Raw genomic sequence first — 21690 nt, 5'->3', positions numbered from 1 at the left:
AACCTAAGCCCTCAGATATCTGGTTTGTGATTTATCTACTCAGCTGCTCTTCTTCTGGCTCCTGAAGCTGGGCTTGTTCTGATCTCCTCTTACAGTGAGCCAGGGCCCCTCAAAAGTTGTTCTACCCCAAACCCCCAAATGTATTTTCCTCTCACCTATCCCAAGTACCTGGCACTGTGCTATATGGAAAAACTAGCCATGTTTATCTTCGAAGCCCAGAAGCAGGAAATGGGTCTTTTGTTAACAGAATAGAGCTGGGCTGTGGAAATTGGACTCAAAAGGCTATGATGCGACTTAACGCAGTTAGGCACCAGTGTCTGGGAATGTGAAGACCCTGGATTAGCTGGCATGAACAATGTGCTCACTGGGTGAGCTTGGGTAAGTCCCTTAGGCACACTGAGCCACGCTTCCTCATCTACAAAATGGGTACTACATCTGCTACTGTACAGGGTTGTTGCAACAATTAAATGCACTCACATATGTGAACGTGCTTTGTAAGCTCTACAGAAAAAGCTCACTATTATTAAGCATTGCTGGGATGCAGACGGGATAAGTTTGAGGTTGTCTGGTCATACGTTTGAGGTAGAAGAAACTCCTGAGTCCCTGGGTATTATGGGGAGACTGGCAACCCCAGGCCGGCTTAGGGGTTATGTCTGACCCAGTCTCCACTCCCCAGTGTCCTAGATGATATCCATGTTCTATCAGTGTTTCCCCCAGAAAACAAAGCCCACTTGCATCTCAGCAGAGCTCCCAGGGAGCTGACACCTGGCTCTGACAAAATGCCAGCCTAGGGGTCAGCAGTCGCACAGACTCTAGGAGGAAGGAATTGGCTTGCAAGGCTGTTCTTTGGCATAGCTGAATAACATTTGATCTGCCCTGAGAGGTATGTAGGCATTTGGCTGTGGCCTGCAGGATAGCCTTTTATTTTCTAAGAAATGTGAGCTGTGGTACAGATCTCCTTCAACTTATTCTAGTGGGATTGTGCAGGCTATGGCCGGGCCCTGAGCATCATGACAATTCATTGCCCCCCATCTACACCGCCAGTTTCTCTAGAGGCCAACTTGTTCCCAGCAGGACTCAAGTCAGCCAAGGCATCACGTGCTCTCCTCCCGCTTGCCTGGCCCTTTCCTGGTCCACAGTCACGTGGCTGAAGGTGGGGGCTACCAGGGCTGGGGCTCAGCCCCCCACACTGCCCAGGCAGACTGTCCTACAGCACCAGTTTCCTACCACAGGTACAGCCCCAGCTCACTCCCCTAGGAGCCCACCACCCTAGCACCCCCATCCACTGGTGGCACCTGTCTGGTGTGCAGTTACCACCTGCCCATGTTTAATTCATGGCTGGGGGTTGGGACCAGCTTCCCAAGAAATTAAAGAACTCCCCTGGGGTCTTGCCCAGTTCCAGCCCGCCCGCAGGGCACACAGCTGAGGCTCTAGCCTCCTGCTCAGGCCTGAGGCTGGGAGTGGAAGCCGCTGATGGGCCTGAAAGACACAGTTCCAGCCAGGGCATAGCCATCATTCGTTAATCCACAGCCCTGGAATGTCTGCGGGCCAATCAGCAGGGTCTCCAAGGGCTCCTGAAGGGCTCTAATAATCCTGCAATGATTAGCAGGGGCCACGGGGTCAGTGCACACCACTTGGTCGGTAGGTAGCTCGGTTGTCGAAGGGGTGGCTGGGATTGGAGTTGTCTGTCTCTTTTCATGCCAGCCCAGATGGGAGGCTGTTTGGACACACCAATTACTCACCAGCCTCCCCCTTTTGTCTGCCAGCCCAGCCTGACTCCTTGACATTGTGAATAGCTTCATCCAGCCTGGGAAGTGAGCTAGACGGCTGCCCGAGGCTGCTTCTGGATCGCCCAACAGGCCCATGCTCCGGCTGGAGCCCTCCTCTGGGCTGGGGGGCCAAAGGCCTGGCCTCCTGCCCGTGCTCCTGGCTGTCCTTGGCATGGCCTGGGCAGAGATGCAGCCGCTCCAGCTACAGGAAGAGCAGGCTCCAATGCCCGGAGGTAAGGGGCCCTGGGTGAGGAAACTGATGGAGGAGTTATGAGCTCTGCAGAGAGGGTCTAAGGGGCTTCTGGAGTGAGTTTGAGGCCTGAGCCCTGGGCATGCTGGTGTGGTTTAAAGAGTAACCCTTGGACAGTCCAGGGCAGAGATGGATGGGGGAGGCTGGGCAGGGGAGGAAGAAGAATGAAGGGGAGCGGACCAGGCTTGGGGGTTAAGGAGGAATACTAGGAACCAGGAACCTGTAGCTGGGGCCCTAGGAGAGACTCAGTAGCTGAGAGGAGCCCCAGCCAGGGGGCTTCTGAAAGCCCGGCTGGCCTCCTCCTCACACCCAACCCAGCCCCCATTCCCTGCCATGACACCCACCTCCAGCTCTAAGCCCAAGGGCTCCTTTACACCTCAGTCTCTCTCTCACCCCCCACTCTTCTCCACCTCTCTTAGTCTCCCCCGTCTCTCTGCTCCCACACACCCACCATCCTCCTGGACCACCCTAGGGTCTTGCCCAGTTCCAGCCCACTTAGGTCTCATTTCCTAAGGTCAGGGTCGCATTCTCATCTTGCCATGGTGACCCCCACCCCATCACCCAGGGCACAGGCCCAGGTCCCTCTGCCCAGGTGGGCCTGACCTTGTCTTCCAGCTCTGAGCAGGAAGGAGAGTTTCCTGCTCCTCTCCCTGCACAACCGCCTGCGGAGCAGGGTGAAGCCTCCTGCAGCCAACATGCAGAGAATGGTGAGTGCCCCCAGCCTGGGCTCACGGGAGGGGCAGCTGGAGGACAGCCCTGAAGAGGGCTCAGGAGGCCATGCTAGTACCAGAGGCCCTTCCACCTGGGCTGGGCAGAAGGGGCAGCCAGTCAACTTACTCACAGCTGGGACTGGGTCTGGTTGCTGGCGGCTCTGCAGCTTTCTGCTCCCCAGAAGGGCAGGCAGTCCTTTGGTCTTTCCTCACAGCCCATGCCGTTGCCCTGGAGACCAGGAGGCATGGAAGAAACTGGGAAGGAAAGAGGAGCTTCACAAAGGAGTCCCAGCAGGATGGAGGGGCTGGGGACCAGGAGGGAGAAGCATCCTTCTGCGGGGGGGTGGGGGGGTGGGGGGGGTTGTGTGGGACCAGGACCCAGTTCTTCTTCATGGGTTTATCCGGGGGAACTAGGAGGGGCCCCTCCAAGTTCCACCCCTCCAAGTTCCCGTTCATTCACTTGAACGGGGGCATCACCCCTGATTGGGCTGCAAGGTTGGAGGTGTCTTCCTGAGGTCCAGAAACGCCACCCCCATAGTGTGGGACCCCAGCTGCCACAGCCCATGTTAACAGGCCAGGGAGTGACGGCAGCACAGGATGGGAGCCGGCAGAGTTCCCCATGGCTGCCTCCCACAAACTCCTCCTAGGCTGGCTGAGCAGTAGTGACCTTGAGAGCTCCCGGGTCAGTTTCCCAGGAGGTGGGGGTGGGGCGGGCAGACAGGAGGGGGTCACTTCTTCCCCCTCCCCTGCTCTGTATTTGCTCTGCCCTTCCTCCAGGCCCAGGTCCTGGCTCCCACTCCCCACTTCCCACACTCCAAGCCTAGCACCTGGTGTGGGGGTACTCCTGACCAACTGGTCAGCAGTTTCTACACTTTTCATGGCCCCTTTTGGCAAAGTCATAGAAAACAGCATTTCATAAAAGGTGCAAGTGGAGTCCCCAATCAGTCTCCCTCACCTCTGGCTTTGGCCCTAAGCACCCCTGTGGGCCTCGAAGGCTTTTACCCAGTGGAGGCTGAGGCCCTGGGGGTTTGTGGGGCTGCAAGCAGACTAGCTGCTCTCAGCTTCAGCCCTCATTAGCAGCAAAATCACTGCGACCCCGCACCCTACTGTGAGTCAGGCCCTGAGCAGAGCACTCTCCTCCCTGCATCCATTTAATCCTATCGATTTAATCCTCACAAGAATTTTAGCCTATAAACACCTTATTGTCCCCATTTTACAGATGAGGACAGTTGAGTGTAGTGGAGATTAGGGGAATGCTGGAGCTCACACAACGAGAATGAAGTGGCTAGGGCAGGAGATGGGGTGACACACCATTATCCCGACTGCTGTGCCCTTCATTTCAGAGGAGGGGGACTGTTGATTGGGGGTGGTAAGGGGAGGTCAGCTGGTGCCTGGGTGGGAAGAGCAGATTAGATGTGCTCCAGAGAACTGTGCTTGCTGGGACCAAAGCATTGAGACCCAGGAAACCTCCAACACCCTCTCTGATCCTGTTTCCCTGTAGATGCCCTACACATTCCAAAGCCAGGGTGGGAGAATAGGACATAGTGGCATGGCTGCTGGGGCTTTTGGCATCGCAGAAGGGAAACCAAGTGGGAGCAGCCGACATGATAATGGCCAGAGGCAGGTGTGCCTAACGGCAAACACAGAGCCAGTGTACAAGGCTTGGGCACTGCCTAGGGCTGACATTGCCAGGCGGGGAAAACGACGGCAGAAGCCCATCCTATTTCCTGGGCTGGCACCTCTCCCTCAGGAACACTGTCCCTTACAGAGTGGTGGTGCCATGGTCAGGGCCTGAGGGTACCCACACAGGAGTCAGGAGGATGGAGACTCACAGTCCTGGGTGGAGGTGGGCTCTGGGTCAGGGGTCCATCTGAGAGCTCTGGGCAGAACCTGTCTGATCTTCCCTGGCCCAGTGAAGTGGGTAAAACCCACTCAGAGCAGTCAGGCAGCCACGCAGGACCTCTGGGCCAGTGTCTTTTCCCTGCAGGACTGGGCACCCAGGGATGTGTGGGAGACAGGCAATGGAGGGCCCCCTGCTGATGTTTGTTTGTGTTACTCCCAGGACTGGAGCGAGAGCCTGGCCCGACAGGCTCAGGCCAGGGCGGTCCTCTGTGGTGCCCCAGCCCCTAGCCTGGCTTCCACCCGCCGGGCCACTCCACAAGTGGGCTGGAATGTGCAGCTGCTGCCCACGGGCTCAGCATCCTTCCTCCACGTGGTGGGCCTGTGGTTTGCAGAGGGCCAGTGGTACAACCATGCGGCAGCTGAGTGTGCCCACAACGCCACCTGCACCCACTATACTCAGGTGAGGCTAGGGTACCAGCTCTGACGCCCCTGTGCTGCCAGGGTCGGCTCAGAAGGGCTACAGTTTGTCCTAAAATCAGTGGTTGCTTTTGTTCCAATTTGTATAGTTTTAATTTTTTCAGCTTTAAATATGAAATATTTCAAACATAAATCAAATAATGGACTCCCTCTTACTCACGACTTAGATTTAGAAAATGTTAACAGTATTCGTTGCTCATCTCTTTAAAAAAACATCTCAATTAAACCATAGCCCTACTCCTGCCCTCTCCTATGTCCCTCCCCAGAGGTGACCTTCCTGAAGTGCAGGTGGATCACTCCCAAGCACGTTTCCTTTGTTTTTTTCCTATATACCTGGCATTGTTTAGGTGCTAGGGGACAGCGCTGAAAAGCACAGGCAAAATCCCAAGCATGTTTTTATACCTTTACTACACGTGTAAGTGTTTTTATACCCTTCCTCCCTGTGCAGGTGGGTTGTGTGTTGTTAAATCCTACATAAGTGCTCTGTTTGTCTCCTTTTGCATTTGTGTTTTCGCTCCAGACCACACTTATAAGATTTACCTCCATCCATCCAGATATCAATGGGTGATTCACTATGAACAAGCTACAATTTACAGGCATCTAGGTTATTTTTACTTTTTTACTATTAAAAGTCATACCTCAATGCACATATCTTGTTTGGGATCTTCTTGTACGTATGTACCCAGAGTTTCACTAGGACACGCTTGGAAGGGGAGTTGCTGGGTCATAGAGGGCATGCATCTATAACCTTGCTAGCTATGGCCAAAGTGATCATGCCAACTGTACTCCCACCTGCAAACCAGTTGCTGCTTACTCGGTATTGTCAGGCTCCTTCATTTTGGCCAACTCAAGGCTATGAAACGCCACCTCACTCTATTTCTAATTTGCATTTCTCTGATTACCTGGGAGACCGAGCATATTTATGTTCTGTTAATTGCCTGTTCATAACCCTTGCCCATTTATATAATGTGCTGCCTCTTTTCCTTCTTAATTTGTAAGCATCCTTTCTATATTTTTAATACATATTGTTCGTCATCAGGGTTGCAAATACCTTTTCTAGCAAATGGCCTGTATTTTTCCTTTGTTTATATTACCTTTCATGTATAGAAGATTTTAATATTAATGTAACCCATTTTCTCAGTTTTTCGCTTTATAGTTCATCCAAAGTTTAAATGTTTTTCTGTTTCATATTGAAGTCATTAAGCCACCTGGAATTTTTTGTGCATGGTCTGACATTGGATTTAATTTTATCTTTTTCTACATGGACAACTTTTACTGAATATTGAATCTTTCCCCCACTGACTTGTAATGCCACATCAGTCATATACTAAGCTCACAGATCATCTGTTGTTGAGTTCTCTGTGTTATTCTGTTGGTCTTTTTTTCATCCTGCATACGTTATGTTTTAATTATAGCTTTATAAAAAGTTTTGCCAGGAAAATCCCCCATATTATTATTATTATTCAAAAACTTCTTGGCTATTCTTGGCTCCTGATTCTTTCTATAAATTTAATAAATAGCCTTTATCATGTTACATTTCTTTCTAATCTAAGTTTGTTAACAATTTTAAAAATCATGAATAGGTCTTGCATTTTATCAAATGCTTTTTCTGCAAGTATTGAAATAATCATATGGTTTTTCCTTAACCATTAAAATGATGAAATACATGAATAATTTTTGTGTGTGTGTACAAAGCTGGTATATGACACTACATCTCCCTGGTCACATATATTTTAAGTTTTATTATAGAAAATTTTGAACATATACAAAGTGGTCAGAATAATATAATGAACCCCCATGTAACCATCATCCAGCTTCAACAATTATCAACTCATGGTTTCATGGCTCATCTTGTTTCATTTATATCTTTACCTATTTCCCTCTCCTCTTATATTATTTTTAAGCAAATTTCAGACGTCACATGTATTTATCCATAAAGAAGTAGATCTCTCTAAAAGATGGTTCTTTTTAAAGAAAAACAATCACAATACCAATACCAACATTCATCTAAATATTTTTTTAAGTGAGTTTTTTTTTTTTTAATTGGGGAAGGGCAAGAAGACTTTATTGGGGAACAGTGTTTACTTTCAGGACTTTTTTCCAAGTCAAGTTGTTGTCATTTCAATCTTAGTTGTGGAGGGTGCCGTTCAGCTTCAAGTTGTTGTCCTTTTAGTCTTAGTTGTGGAGGGTGCAGCTCAGCTCCAGGTCCAGTTGCGGTTGCTAGTTGTAGGGGGCAGAGCCCACCATCCCTTGCGGGCCGGCAACCTGTGGTTGAGAGCCCACACTCCAACCAACAACTGAGCCATCTGGGAGGCAGCTCAGCTCAAGGTGCCCTGTTCAATTTTAGTTGCAGGGGGCGGAGCCCACCAGCCCTTGAGGGACTCAAGGAATTGGGACTCGAGGAATCAAACTGGCAGCCTTCGGAGTTAGGAGCGCTCCAACTGCCTGAGCCACCGGGGCCGGCCATTATCTAAATATTTTTAAATGTTAACTCTTCCTTGCCTTCCTACTTACAGGGCTGTAATTTATCTATGCACCATATGTTATAATAGTTACTCAAATGCTAACACACTTATTTGTGAACAATCACTACCCCAAGTTCCCAGAACGCACCTGGCCTAGCCTCTTCCCTGGGACTCCTAGGATTTCTCCTATAATCTAGAGCCAAACAGGGAATGCCAGGCACAGTAGTGGGTCTCTAGGATCTTGCTCAAGCCCAACATCTCTTCTGATTGGCAAATACCTTTGCCGGTTATTAAGTAATTTGAGTATCTGCCTACTTGGCACGTATTGTAAAATGTGATGGGGTGTGTATGTGTGTGTGTGTGTGTGTGTGTGTGCGTGCGCGCGCATTGTGTTTCGTTTTTAATTCATTGCTGGATTTGGTTTGCTAAATATTTGATAGTAAAATTGTCTTCTGATTTTCCTCCTCATGCTGCCCTTACCTGGGTTATAGCAATGCTATCTTGATCTCATAAGACGACTAGGAAGCTTTGCCTCATTTTCTATTTCCTGGAATAGTTTCTATAATATTTGCTATAACTGTCCTGTAAAGCTATTTGGATCTTGTTCTATTTTTTGGTTGTTTTGTGTGTGTGTGTGTGTGTGTGTGTGTGTGTGTGTGTGTGTGCGCGTGGATTTTTAACTACTGATTCAACTTCTAGAAATGGTTGAAATCATTTCAGATTTTCTGTTTCTTCTTGAGAGAATTTAGCCAAATTCTATTTTCTAGGAAATTGTCCATTTTATGTTTTCTAATTTATTAGTCATAATTGTTCTTTTTCGAAAATTTGTTTCAATGTTTAGTTTATGAGTTAGTTGTAAATAAAATAGTCCAATTCATTATCTTGACTTTTAGAACTCTTAGTCTTTCAGATTCTAAAAAAATAAATTGGTAATGGAAAAAAAAAATGAGTCAGTGGCTCACTTTTCATTAACATTTAGTTTCAAATATAATACAAGCTCCTTGATTCTATACAATAAAATGGCAGACAGATTGTGACAGTGAGAAAAATTAAAGTCAAACTTCAAAATTATTCATTATTTAACAGAGATTTAAAACTAGAATTAAACAGAGATCTTAAAAGTATTTACTGTGTCTATAGTTAATGTCCTTTTAAAATTCCCAAATTTATTTGTGCCTTCTCTTTTTTATGCTTTACCAATTTTCCCAGAGGTTTGTCTATTTTAACAAATCAGTTGTTTTGTTTGTTTTCATTCTTTTTTCTTTTTATTAATTTCTGCTCTTATTTTTATTTTCTTTCTTCTATTTTATTTGTTTTACTGTTATTCTTTTTTATTTATTTATTAGTTTCAGGTGTGCAAAACAATACAATAGAGAGTTGACCCCTCACAAAGTGATAACCTCTTTCTGTATTCTTGATGTGGGTTCTTAGCTCATTAATTTTTAAGTCTTTTTTCATTTTTGCTATATGCATTTAAAGCTACAGATTTCCCTCTAAACTTTGTTAGCTGCATCCCATAAGTTTTGATATTTAGTGTTTTCATTGTCATTTAGGTCTAAGTGTTTTCTATTTTCTATCATGACATTGTCTTTGAATTTGAAGTGTATATTTAAATTTCCAAACTAAGCTTTCTTCTTCACCTACTTCTAAATTACTTACTCTAGATTTTATTACATTGAATTTATAGAATGTGGCCTGTAGGATACTGGTTCTTTGATATTTGATGAACCTTGCTTTGTGGCTTAGTGAGGGGCCGATATTTGCAAGCATTCCGTGCATTCCTAAAAAGAATGCATATTCTTTAATTATTGGATACATATATATGACCACATGTTCATCTCTCCCTGCCTCATACTCGTCATTTTTAGTGGCTACCAGAGTTTGCTTAGCTCTTCCTGTGTTTTGACTATTTCAAGTTGTCACTGATTCTAAAACACTAAATCTAAGTTTTGAATACTGTTAAAGACTTGTATCCATTACTTTTTGCTACAAGACACACTACCCCCAAATTTAGCATCTTACAATTCTGCAGGTCAGCAATTTGGGTTGGGATCAGCTGGGAGGTTCTTCTGGGCTTAGCAACTGCAATCAGTTGCTGGGTTGGCTGGAAGCTGGCTCTCCAGAGTGGCCTTAAATGGTTCATCTCTGCCCTAGAAGGTCTTTCAACCTTCAGCAGCCTTGTTTATACGGTGGCTTGAGTATGGTTTTATGAGAGGGAGTAGAAATTGCTAGGGTCTCCAGAGAACTTGCTGGGTTCAAAACTGGCTCAATTTCACCTCTGCTGCAGTCTGTCGGCCAATGCAAGCCACAGGGCCAGCCAGATTCAAGATGTGGGAAAGAGAGTCCTTCTATTGATGCAAATGACTGCAAAGCCACATTTAAAAGGAGGCTATAGAGAGAAGTGTGGCCATTTTTGCAATCTGTCACAAGGCCTTTCATGTCAAGTCTCTCTTTTGCTGTTCTCCACCACCCATGCACAATCTCCCCTCCCTTCAGGTACCTGCTGACCCTTCCCCCACCAACCCTCCCACCCAGAAAACCTTCCTAAACTATTCCCACCCACCCTCATAGCTCTGCCTAGTACAGCTGCTGCTCCTGAGACCCTAGGGAGGTAAGGGAGCTGCCTGCCTGCCTCGTTTGGGGCCAAGCTATGTCCTCCCTCCCCAGGCAAGCATTTCCTGTGCTGTGCCCCCAGATGGGGAATGGGGGCGGCCCAATAGGATTTCTGAGCCACTGTGTCTCCCACAGCTCGTGTGGGCCACCTCAAGCCAGCTGGGCTGTGGGCGACATCGCTGCTCTGGGGGCCAGGCTGAGATGGAAGCCTTTGTCTGTGCCTACTCTCCTGGGTAAGTTCCTACCACTGCTGTGCTATAGGGGTTGGGGGGGATGCTTTCACCCAGGGTGTGACACCCACCCACCCACCCACCCAAAAGACCTCTTTGTCTGCACCCTTGATGGGAGAGGGAAGAAGGGGGATAGGGAGAGGGTGCAGAGGTGGGCAGCACCCACAATTCTGGCCATGTGAAATGTGGCGTCTTCTCAGATGCTCCTTCCTGGAAGCACTACCAGCTTTCAGGGAATTTGTCCAGTATTCCTTTGGGCGTCTTTTCTTTCCTAGGAAATCTCTTAGTCTCCCCCAGCTCCCTGACTCCCTGGCTGGACCTTAAGGAGCGGCAGGGGCCGGTGGGGCAGGCAGCAAGGCCAGGTCATTCCAGCCCTCTGGTGCTTGCTCTCACAGAGGCAACTGGGAGGTTGACGGGAAGACAATCGTCCCGTATAAGAAGGGCACCTGGTGTTCACTCTGCACGGCCAGTGTCTCCGGCTGCTTCAAAGCCTGGGACCACGCAGGGGGGCTCTGTGGTAAGTGCTGGGGCAGGGGGTGTATGACAGCTTGCTCTGGTGATCCTGAGAAGGAGGGCAGCATCCTGAGAGGCTGCTGCTGGAAGGCACTGCCTAGAGGAAGCATTCTGCTCCAGTTCCCTCCTATCCAATCAGAGGTCCCCAGGAACCCATGTCGCATGAGCTGCCGGAACCATGGACATCTCAATGTCAGCACCTGCCACTGCCACTGTCCCCCTGGCTACACGGGCAGATACTGCCAAGGTGAGGGGCACCTGGAGTTCCAGATCATGACAGCCCGGGGGACCCAGCAAGAGGAGTCTAGGCCCAGCTTACATGCAGGCAGTCTCCAGGGGGTGAGAGGGACTGAGCCCAGATGTACACACACACACACACACACACACACACACACACACACACGTGCGTGGTGTGTCCAGGGCTGTGTCGTACTCACTGAGTGAGTTTTGAGGGAGTCTCAGAGGTGTCAGGGGCGCTGACTGTGTCCCTGCTGATCTGCATATAGCCTATAATCATTCAACAAGTGTTCATTGAGCACCGACTGTCTGCCAGACCCTGAGCTGTGCAGGGGATTCAAAGTGGAATCAGATGTGGCCCTGTAGGCGCTGGGGTGGTAGGAGGAAGACAGAATTACCGTGTTTCCCTGAAAATAAGGCCTAACTGGAAATTAAGCCCTAGCATGATTTTTCAGGATGACATCCCCTGAACATACACCCTAATGCGTCTTTTGAAGCAAAACTTAATATAGGACCCAGTCTTATTTTCGGAGAAACACCGTAGGATCTAGAAGTAGATTCTTTTCCCACTGTCCTCCCTCCCCAGCTCTGTGACCAAACGCCAATTTGCTTCTCTCTACAACGAGATCAAACCAAAGACTCAGAGTGTGACAGAGGTTGTGAGCCCTGGGGTCTCCATCCCTGAGGGTGGCCAGTCCTTGCATGTCTGCAGCCTGTGAGGGGCAGAAGGGGGTCCGGGGTCTGCCAGCTGATTCCTGTCCCCTCTGGCCCGTCCTGGCAGTGCGGTGCAGTGTGCAGTGTGTGCATGGCCGTTTCCGGGAAGAGGAGTGCTCCTGTGTCTGTGATGTCGGCTACGGGGGAGCCCAGTGTGCCAGTGAGTCCTGACCCTAAGCCCTGGGGTCAGGCCCCTCCCAGGACCCCTGCGATGGAGTGCTGGATCGGGCTGGGACCAGCTCACAGTTGCCCACTATACACATCTCTTCCCAATTCCCTGTTCAGTAACATCTCATTGATAGCTTGGAATGGGCCACATGGGGGTATTTACACCACAGAAATTGGCAAATGCTACAAATCACAGATCTCCTTTTGAGAGAGGGAAAGCTGGTTGTTACACATTTACTAGCATACCACTGACCCCAACCACTCTCCAGCTTGGGGCGGGTAGCACCTTGAGCTCAGCTCCCTGGCGGGGCAGGAGGGGTCATGATTCTGAGATCCCACACACAAACTCAGGCTCGCCTCTCCCTAGCCAAGGTGCAATTTCCCTTCCACACCTGTGACCTCAGGATTGATGAAGACTGCTTCATGGTGTCTTCGGAGGCAGACACATATTACGGAGCCAAGATGAAATGCCAGGTGACAGTTGACCCCTGCCTTCCCAGGGACCTCTCTAGGTTCTCAAGCAAGATTCTTAGTGATGGTTCCTTCAATGCCTCCGGACCTGATTCTCATCATTAGCATAAAGTAGGGGTCCACTCAGAGGCCCATGGAAGCCAAGAGGTCACTTAATGAGCTGCGGGTCCTTGGGCCCAAGGACGAGGCCCCTCCCAACGCCCACCTAAGGAGCCATCCTGACTCAGCTCCAGCTGCTGGCTGATGGCAGGAATACAAGTGCAGGGAGGCCAGAACTCAGGATTTTTCAGGAGAACCAGAAATCCAGATTTTCATTGGCATCTCTATATTTATCAATGCTGGCAACCAATTCAAATGTGTTTAAGACACAGAGCAGGTGAAACAAAACCGTTCCAAGAGTGGGCCCCTGCCAGCCTGGGCCCCTGTGTACACAGAAAGGAGGTGCAGGCAAAGAAGAGGAAGGGGGATCCCTACTCTAAGAGGCAGGAGGCTGTGGTGGGGTGGTGAGGACAGCCCAGCCAGCACACACATTTGCCATCTATGGCCTTAGTGGGGTGGCAGGAAGGGCTGGCCTGAGATCTGGGACCCTGCCTGCATGACCCAGCGTGGGGGGGCTTACAGGGAAAAGGCGGCGTCCTCGCCCAGATCGAGAGCCAGAAAGTACAGGACATCCTTGCCTTCTACCTGGGCCGCCTGGAGTCCACCAACGAGGTGACTGACAGTGACTTTGAGACGAGGAATTTCTGGATCGGTGAGTGACAGGGCTGGGATATCCCACAATGCTCCAGGAACCTGGGCCCTGGGAACCCAGAGTCCCCACTAACAAATAGTAAGGGTGTGGCAAGGGTTTGGAGCCCAGAATGGGGCCAGTAGTCAGGCTGGCAGCCCCCTTCCCTGGCGAGAGAGCTGAAGGGAGGGAGTGCCACCAGGGGCACTGGAAGAGCTGGGAAGGGGTCTAAGGGCTGGGGCAGGACAGGCATTAGGCAGCAGGCTCAGGGCTCAGGACTTTCCTCTCTCGGGTCATGAAGCCAACCTTGGCTTTTGCGGCCCAGGGCTCACCTATAAGACCACTAAGGACTCCTTCCGCTGGACCACCGGAGAGGACCAGTCCTTCACCAGTTTTGCCTTCGGGCAGCCTGACAACCAGGGGTGAGTCTGGGATGCCCTCCCTCCCCTGGGCCCTCCTGCTCACTGAGCTTTCAGACACCACTGAAGAAACTCCACCTAGACTGTGGCCTGGCCAAGACCTTTGAGGGTCTGAGCCTCACCTGATACCCAGGTGCCCAGGAAGTCAGGGCACAGCTGGTGTGGGCACACCCCAGGCCTCCAGCAGCTCACATAAAAGAGAGAGAACCCAGGAAGGCTCCGTCTATCTACCCATCCCCGTGGTCCCCTCCATCCATGATCCATCTTCCACCTTCCCCTACCACACCCCTCTGCCTGTATCAACAGTCTCAGTCCGGAATTCTTTGGCTATCTACCCACCTGTATCTGTTCACACATCATCCAGCCACCAGCCAGCCTGTACTGAGGACCTTCTGGTTATGTGGCTCTACCCTGGTCTTCAAAGCCTGGGAATGGCCAGGTGGGGGTGGCATGGGTGGAGGTGGTCAGGATATGTGGCCACTAAGGGCTCCAAATATCTCACCTCGCCTTCTCTCGACCTTCTTGATGGCAGCCAGGCATATACCCCTGACCCATCACCTAGAGGAAGTCGGCCTGGTTTGGCTCCCAGGCACACCTTCTCCCTGCTGGGAGGGAGGACCTGGGCCTGTCTGCTCCAGGTCCCCTCCCCAGCCCCCCATTGGCTGGCGTGGCTGAGTGCTAGGAGTGGGTAGGTGGAGTTGCTACCCCTGCTAAGGGGTGTGCAGAGACCTCCGGGTTTCTCTGGAAAGAGCTACAGTGGCCTAGGGAGCAGGAATGGGAGCTCGGGGTTGGGTCTGTCTCGCAGAAGCTCCATATACAGATGTGTGCACTGAGGTCTCTTAGATGCAGGTGGCCTGCAGGGGTGGAGAGTTTAAGCCTCTCCCAGACTCTTAATTTCATTCCTGTACTCTGAACACCTGACATCCTGTCCCAGCAGGTTTGGCAACTGCGTGGAGCTGCAGGCATCAGCTGCCTTCAACTGGAATGACCAACGCTGTAAAACTCGAAACCGTTATATCTGTCAGTTTGGTGAGGGTCCTCCCATGCCTCTGCGTCTGTGTTCCCTGTCCCCTGGGATAACTGCTGGCCCAACCCAGGCTATCAGCATATCCAGATCACAGGCCTAGAGTGTCTGAGCGCTCAGGGCCATCAAGGACGTCCTGCTCAAGAAGACTACCTGGGAGGCCCAGAGGGGGAAGATGGGCCCAGTTTCATGTAGCATGTCCATATAGTGGCAGGACAGGAAGTATAGCCCGGCTGGGGCTTTCTCCAAGGTCTCTTTCCTCCTGTCACTAAAGCTGCTATTTAGAGAACTGTTGAGTTCTTCAGTGTTACCTGACTCCCTAGAGCCCAGGAAACTCTGGTGGGAGCAGAGGTGACAGCTGGCCGAGAACCGGCTCCCAACAGCACCTGCTGGAAGGGTCCATGTGGGACCATGGTCATGGGTACTTCTGTACCAAGTGCAGCAGAGTCCCTATTCCAGGACTGCCTGGACTGCCATCAACCCTCACTCTGTTCTGCTTCCTTCCAGCAAAGGAGCACATTTCCCGGTGGGACCCACGGCCCTGAGGCTCGGCCATGCCTCTGCCCTGCCAGCGCCTGGGGGCACCAGCCCTGCTTGCCTGTCTGCCTGCCGTCTGAAACAAGGGCCTGCGCAGGACCATAAGCACAATATCCAAAGAGGTCACAGACCTTGCAGGAAATGGTGCAGGGGCTTCAAGTGAGGCCGATAGGGAGCCTTGCATGGGGGAGGGGAGCCTAGGGCCCCTCAGCCTACTTTGGATTGGAAGATGGGCCTCATTTAGGTGCTGCAACAGGGGCCGCGGCCAGTGATTAGAAGAGACCCCCTCCCTGTGAGCTGGGGCAGATGCAGGTTCCTCGCTATCCAGGATGCACCCCACAAAAGAGTAAACTAAGTTATGACTCAGCCACGCTTGTGAGTGCTCATTTTGAAGAAGAATTCAGATGAGCCAGGATGACCCTGGAAGACAAGAGTGTGCCTACGGCTGCACCGCCATCGCCTGCTGCCTGCCCAGGTAACCCAGGACACCCTCGGGAAAGTTTCAGGCCCCTAGGCCCTGAATAATGCATAGATTTAGAAGCCTCATTTGCATCCTCAATTTCCTGCTCCAGCTCCTTTCACCACGGCCTCTGTTGGCTTTGTGTTTCTGTTTACACTCTCTCCCTTTATTCGTTATGCCTGCTCCACGCGTTTCTTCTCTCTTGATGATTATCTAAACTGAGGTCTGTTGTGCCCCATGCCCCTTCTTTCCCACAGAGAGAGGGTGGACCCAGGCAGGTAAAAGACTGGGAGGTGCTATCATTGGTGTCCAGAATACACGTTGGCCCACTTGTACACTGCTGTGTGCCCACATCGAGTTGCTTTGCTCATTGGAGGTAGAAGTATAGCCTGGGACCGTGGAATGGGGAGAAGCGTATCAGTCACAATTCTTAGTTGCAACCAATAGAAACAGCTCTGGCTAATCATTACAGAAAAGACATTTATCAAAAGGAGAATGATTTTAAAATGGGCCAAAGGCTTGAACACACAGTTCTCCAAAGAAGATAAACAAATGACCAACAAGCGCATGAAAAGATACTCAACATCACTAGTCATTAGGAAATACAAACCCAAACCGCAAGATACCACTTCACCCATTCGGATGGCTGTTATCAAAGAAACAGAAAGCAAGGGTTGGTGAGGATGTGGACCAGCTGGAACCCTCATACACGACGGCAGGGAGTGTAAAATGGTGCAGCCACCGTGAAAATCAGTTTGGTGATTCCTCAAAAAGTTAAACACAACTACCACATGAGCCAGCAATTCCCTTCCTAGGTATGTAACCAAGAGAATTGAAAACAAGTACTCAAACAAATCCTTATACATAAAGTTCATTTCAGCATTTTTCACAGTAGCCAAAAGGTAGAAACAACCCAAATGCCCACCAGTGGATGAACACATAAATAAATTGTGGTGTGTACATACAACGAAATATTATCCAGCCATTAAAAGGAACGAAGGGCTGACACATACGACAAGGTGGATCAATCTTGAAAACACTGTTTTAAGGGAAAGAAGCTAGTCTGCCATTCATATGAAATATTCAGGGCCGGCCCGGTGGCTCAGGCGGTTAGAGCTCCATGCTTCTAACTCCGAAGGCTCCATGCTTCTAACTCCGAAGGCTGCCGGTTGGATTCCCACATGGGCCAGTGGGCTCTCAACCACAAGGTTGCCTGTCCAATGGTGGGCAGCGCCCCCTGCAACTAAGGTTGAACACGGCACCTTGATCTGAGCTGCCTCCCGGATGGCTCAGTTGGTTGGAGCGCGTCCTCTCAACCACAAGGTTGCCAGTTCGACTCCCTCAAGGGATGGTGGGCTGCGCCCCCTGCAACTAGAAAAACGGCAACTGGACCTGGAGCTGAGCTGCGCCCTCCACAACTAAGATTGAAAGGACAACAACTTGACTTGGGAAAAAGGCCTGGAAGTACACACTCTTCCCCAATAAAGTCCTGTTCCCCTTCCCCAATAAAATCTTTAAAAAAAAAAAAAAAAAAAAAGAAAGAAAGAAATATTCAGAATAGGAAATCCATAGACACAAAACAGATTGGTGGTTACCAGGGGTGGCAGGAGAATGAGGAGTAACTACTTAATGGGTATATGTTTTATTTTGGAATGATAAAAATGTAGTAGGACTTAGCTAAAGGTGGAACTTAGATAAATCTCAACATTATAAATGTATTAAATGCCACTGTACTGATTTCACGTTATGAAAAGTTCACCTTAATTAGAAAAAAAAAAGAACGATGGCTGGTCCCAGTATCTTGGGGAGAGTCAGAGAGCAAGGTTGGAGGCCAAAACGGCCAGAAATAGTGGTCCAAATTCTTCTGCAAAGACACTGTGGGTAGACTCCTGTGTCACTGCTGCCAGGCATGGGAACTGCAGGGCATATTCGGGCAGCAGCGACCCTGGAGCCATCTTTGTGACAACCCCACCTCTGCTGTGGCAGCTAAGGCTGGCAGTCCAGTGCCCTTCTGAGCCTGAAACCCCCCAAACCCCAGATTCCCATTCAGATGCAGCCTTTCTGGGCAGCATTCCTAGTGCTATTGCATATCCCTCACCAGTGTATTTCTCAATGCTGCGGCAAAGGACACGCCTTTAGGGACATCTCAGTGTTCATGGGGGGAGGTGGCAGTAAGCACGTCCTACCTGAAAAGTCCATTGCGACCTTCTCATCTGGAGGCAAGCAGCGCAATGCTGTGGTTCTCCAGGCCAGTCCGCGGGCCGGCAGCCTTGGCATTACCTAGGAATGTGGTAGAAAAGCAAATGCTGAGCTGCCCCAAGTCTACTTTTGTCCCTGAGGAACTCTGTAGAGGAGGCGGGCTCTCTGGGTTTTAACAAGACCTCCAGCTACTTCAAATGCAGGCTCTCAGGTTCGAGAACCACTAGCAGAGTTTCAGTCTAAAGTCAGGACACCTGAATGTGAGGCCATGCCACTTAATAACTGAGTGACTTTGGGGAAGTTACTTAACACCAAGGGGGACCAGTTGTCACAGTTTGTCTGGAACTGTCCCAGTTTTAACACTCAGAGTCCCATGTGCTGGGAAACCCTTCCGTCCCCGGCAAACTGTAACAGTTGGTCACCCTAAAAACAGCTCTCTGCTTCATGTTCTGTAAACTAGGGATAATAAAATGAGTTAGTACATTAAAGTGTGGAACAGTGCCTGGTGCGACTGGTAAACACTGATGAAGGTCAGCTCACCTGAGCTTGTGCCTTAATATTTTTATTCCTTCATCAACATTATACCATCTAAACCTCATTTGTTAACTAAATGAATTTTAAACAAGCACAGTGCTTAAAACTGTGCCTGGTGGATAGTAAAAGCTCAGTAAGTCTCAGCTATCCTTACTCTTATTATCAGCTATTAGCTAATATCATTTGGCCACAACTGAGTACAGGTTTCAAGCAACCATCAGAGCAAACCGTTAGAACCACCCCAGATACTCAAGCTAGCCCCACAGAATCCTAAATATTAATAATACATTCAACCCCATCTAACGTTATTTTCTTCCTTTCCCATTCTCCATACTCAGAATGCACTCCCAGATCACTTTGCCAAGTTTTAGCCCACGTAAATTAGCAACACCTCCCAGTTCTTTTGGTGATTTAATCCTCCTCCCAAATTTGAAGTCATTGGCCCCCTGGGGCCTGCAGGGATCTGACTCATTATTTCAGTCTGGAGAACAGGAAGGGTGGTGGGGTAGGGCACACAAAGGGACTGCTTCAGGGCAAGGTCATTGCTGGGTGCATTACACAAGGAAGTGCTAGCTGCTGGCCATGTTTGCACATGTGCACGGGGGGAAAGGGAGAGCTCAAGGTGAGAGCGTCCCTGCCACCTACAGCCCATGCTCCCAGCTTCCCAGCTCACCCAAGGTGTTAGCACTCAGGTGGCCAACTAAGGAAGCATGACAGTGGACGGTCACTCAGAGGATGCCATGTGCGTGGAAGTGGCACACATCCCACCCACCCATCATCATTGCCACCCTTCAGACACGTAGCACATTACCTACAAGGCAAGTTGGGAAACTCCACCTAGATGTGTACCCCGGAAGAAAGGGATATGGATTTGGCAAAGACCTAGTGAGTTTCTGTCACCAGGACCTTCAGAATGACCAAGAGGCATCACTTTGACCAGCAAGGGAGGCTGTGTGGGGTAGGGGATACCTATGGTCTCCACATCAACACACAGCCCCATTGTGATGACCTCTGCTCTCCATTCTCCGCTCTTTCCCAATTAGAGAACTAGTGAGGGTGTGAAGCCATCGGATGGTGTCATTTTATAACCATTGATCAAGCTTTCAGTTTGATTTACTCTAAGCCTTGTAGCTGCAAGATATAAAAATTCCCTGGTTTTCTAACCATGCGTTGAGGGAGAATTTAGACTTTGAGCTTGTCTTTCATTTAAGTTGTGTGGTGCCATTAGCCCAGCACCCTGCCCAACAGACCTTGACTTCAGAGTAATCCTTATCCTCTTTTATGGCAGGGGCCGCCAGGTCCCCAAAGCCTTGCCTTTGATGGAAACTTTGTTCTGAGGGAACCACAGGATTAACTGCCTCACCATAGCATGCCAAGGGCTGCGGGTGTCCTGTCCCTTAATACTAGCTGCATTTTCACTCTCCTCTGACCTGTTGCCAGCCTTACATCGCGCTCTCCAACCACCCCCCCACCACCACCACCTCCTTTTCTCTCAGGGCTTCTTGCTCTATCCACTCCTAGTCCTATTTTTGTATCAATCAACGTTCTTAGCTTTAAGCAATGGAAACTGATTCTGGCAACTCTAAGCAGAAAGGGAATTAGCAGAAAGGGAACTCTAAGCAGAAAGGGAATTAGCAGAAAGGGAAAAAGCAGAAAGTACTGGTTATTTCCCAGGAGATCCAGAAGTTTGGAGGATCAGATCTGGAAGAGACCCACTGCTTCTGCTGAGCATAGACTTCACAGTTGACACTACCAACATGGGATAGAGGTGCCACCACCCTTGAAACCTGGATGTAGCTGCTGTCACTGCCACCATCAATATTGGGGATGATACAGTGATCCTTTCCTTTTTTCCTGGGAGCTTTTATAAACATAAATGAACTGCATTGTGTCCATCTGATGAATTCAGGGTGGATGTGTCTGGGTGCCAGCTCAAGAACTCTGGGGACCTGTTGTTTAATATGTCCACCCCTTCTGCTTCTCTCCTTTTTCCCATTCTTGTCCTTCCATCCATTTGGCCTGTCTGTTTCCGTTTCCTGCTTTCTTCCCACCTGATTGCTGATCTCTCTTTTTACATCATCTGCTCTCACTCATTATGACTCCTATTCATTAACTATCCTACCTGTGTTCCATGCAGTCAAGCGCTCACAGCCTGGGGGAACGCTCCTCAGGAAATCTGCGTGGGGGTCTTTGTGAGAGATGAATATGGAGCAAAGACCTCCACCCCACATCCTGGCACTTGGCCCCTGCGATGGTTAATTTTATATGTCAACTTGACAGAGAATGCTTCCATGGGGTGCCCAGATCTTTGGCCAAACATTATTTTTGGTGAGTCTGTTTATGGTGTTTGTGGGCGAGATTAACATTTGAATGGATTGGCTGAGTAAAGCAGATTGCTCTCCCTCACGTGAGTGGGCCTCATCCAATCAGTTAAAGGCCTGAATGGAAAAAAGATTGACTTTCCCAGGAATAAGAGGGAACACTTCCTGCCTGACTGCCTTGAGCTGGGACATCAGTTATTTCCTGCCTTCAATTTTGAACTGAAACTTCCATTCTTTTTGAGTGTGGATCCTGCTGGTCTTCAGGCTGGAACTATGTCATTGGCTCTCCTTAGTCTCCAGCTTGCCAACTGCAGTTCTTTAGGATTTGTCAGCCTCCATAATCATGTCAGTCAATTCCTTATAATAAATGTCTTTCTATCTCTATGTGCACCCTATTGGTTCTGTTTCTCTGGAAAAGAGCCATGACTAATATAGGCCCCGAATGGGGGTGGGGCCCAGCCATGACCCCATGCTTGCCTGCTCTGGGTTGAAGATGGCAGGTGCCCAGGAAGATGCCACCATACGCTTGAACATGGTTTGCCCTTGATGGTGAACTTCCTAGACACTCCACCAGCCCCTCGTGATAACTGGCCCTGATTGGCAACCTGGTGGCCATTGCATGGTTTTTCCCACACAACCCAAAGATTGGTCTCATGATTAAAGCCTTTTGAGTATTTCTAGTTTTAGGGGACAATGAAGATATATAGCCCAAAGGAAATGGCAAGCTTATTTTAATGCTGAGCCTTCTACCTTGGGCATAGCAGGCTTTTCTAAGTGTCCATGCACTGTTGCCTGGTATGGTGGACATGGGTATAGATTTCTGTCCCCTCTGGACACTGCAAATGTGCAGGTGACCACAAGTATGAATATGCTAAAGGGACAGACAGCAGGGAAGTGCAGGTGTTTACCTTGGTGCACGGGCGTTTGTTTAACACGTTCTTGAATGGATGATTCTGAGTCACGAATGGAAGAGTAGGGACAAGGATGGGGACGCAGAATCTCCAACTTCC

The 21690-nt window shown here is 49.6% G+C and overlaps 1 protein-coding gene across 3 annotated transcripts; it reads left to right on the top strand.

Moving 5' to 3' along the window:
* The first annotated feature begins 1135 nt into the window (after positions 1–1135).
* Positions 1136–21063, top strand: LOC308490127 (C-type lectin domain family 18 member A-like). 3 transcript variants are annotated; one of them, XM_081031940.1, is made up of 13 exons: positions 1136–1232; positions 1767–2002; positions 2635–2726; positions 4792–5031; positions 10262–10359; positions 10752–10873; positions 11009–11116; positions 11888–11980; positions 12356–12462; positions 13081–13210; positions 13512–13608; positions 14543–14634; positions 15137–17392. In XM_081031940.1, the coding sequence occupies exons 2-13, from the start codon at positions 1864–1866 to the stop codon at positions 15172–15174; spliced, it is 1356 nt and encodes a 451-aa protein (XP_080888066.1). In that variant the 5' UTR covers positions 1136–1232; positions 1767–1863; the 3' UTR covers positions 15175–17392. The 3 variants fall into 3 exon arrangements, 2 of the variants coding, with proteins under 2 accessions (XP_080888066.1, XP_080888065.1); XM_081031939.1 differs by lacking the exon at positions 1136–1232 and adding an exon at positions 1395–1641; XR_013992162.1 differs by lacking the exon at positions 1136–1232 and adding an exon at positions 20034–21063 and having other exon boundaries at positions 1653–2002; positions 15137–15641.
* Positions 21064–21690: the final 627 nt, after the last annotated feature.

Source organism: Rhinolophus hipposideros (assembly GCF_964194185.1).
Source record: "Rhinolophus hipposideros genome assembly, chromosome: 21".
Classification (NCBI taxonomy): Eukaryota; Metazoa; Chordata; class Mammalia; order Chiroptera; family Rhinolophidae; genus Rhinolophus; species Rhinolophus hipposideros.
Note: the sequence above shows the minus strand (reverse complement) of the source record. Positions and strands in the feature narration are given on the sequence as shown.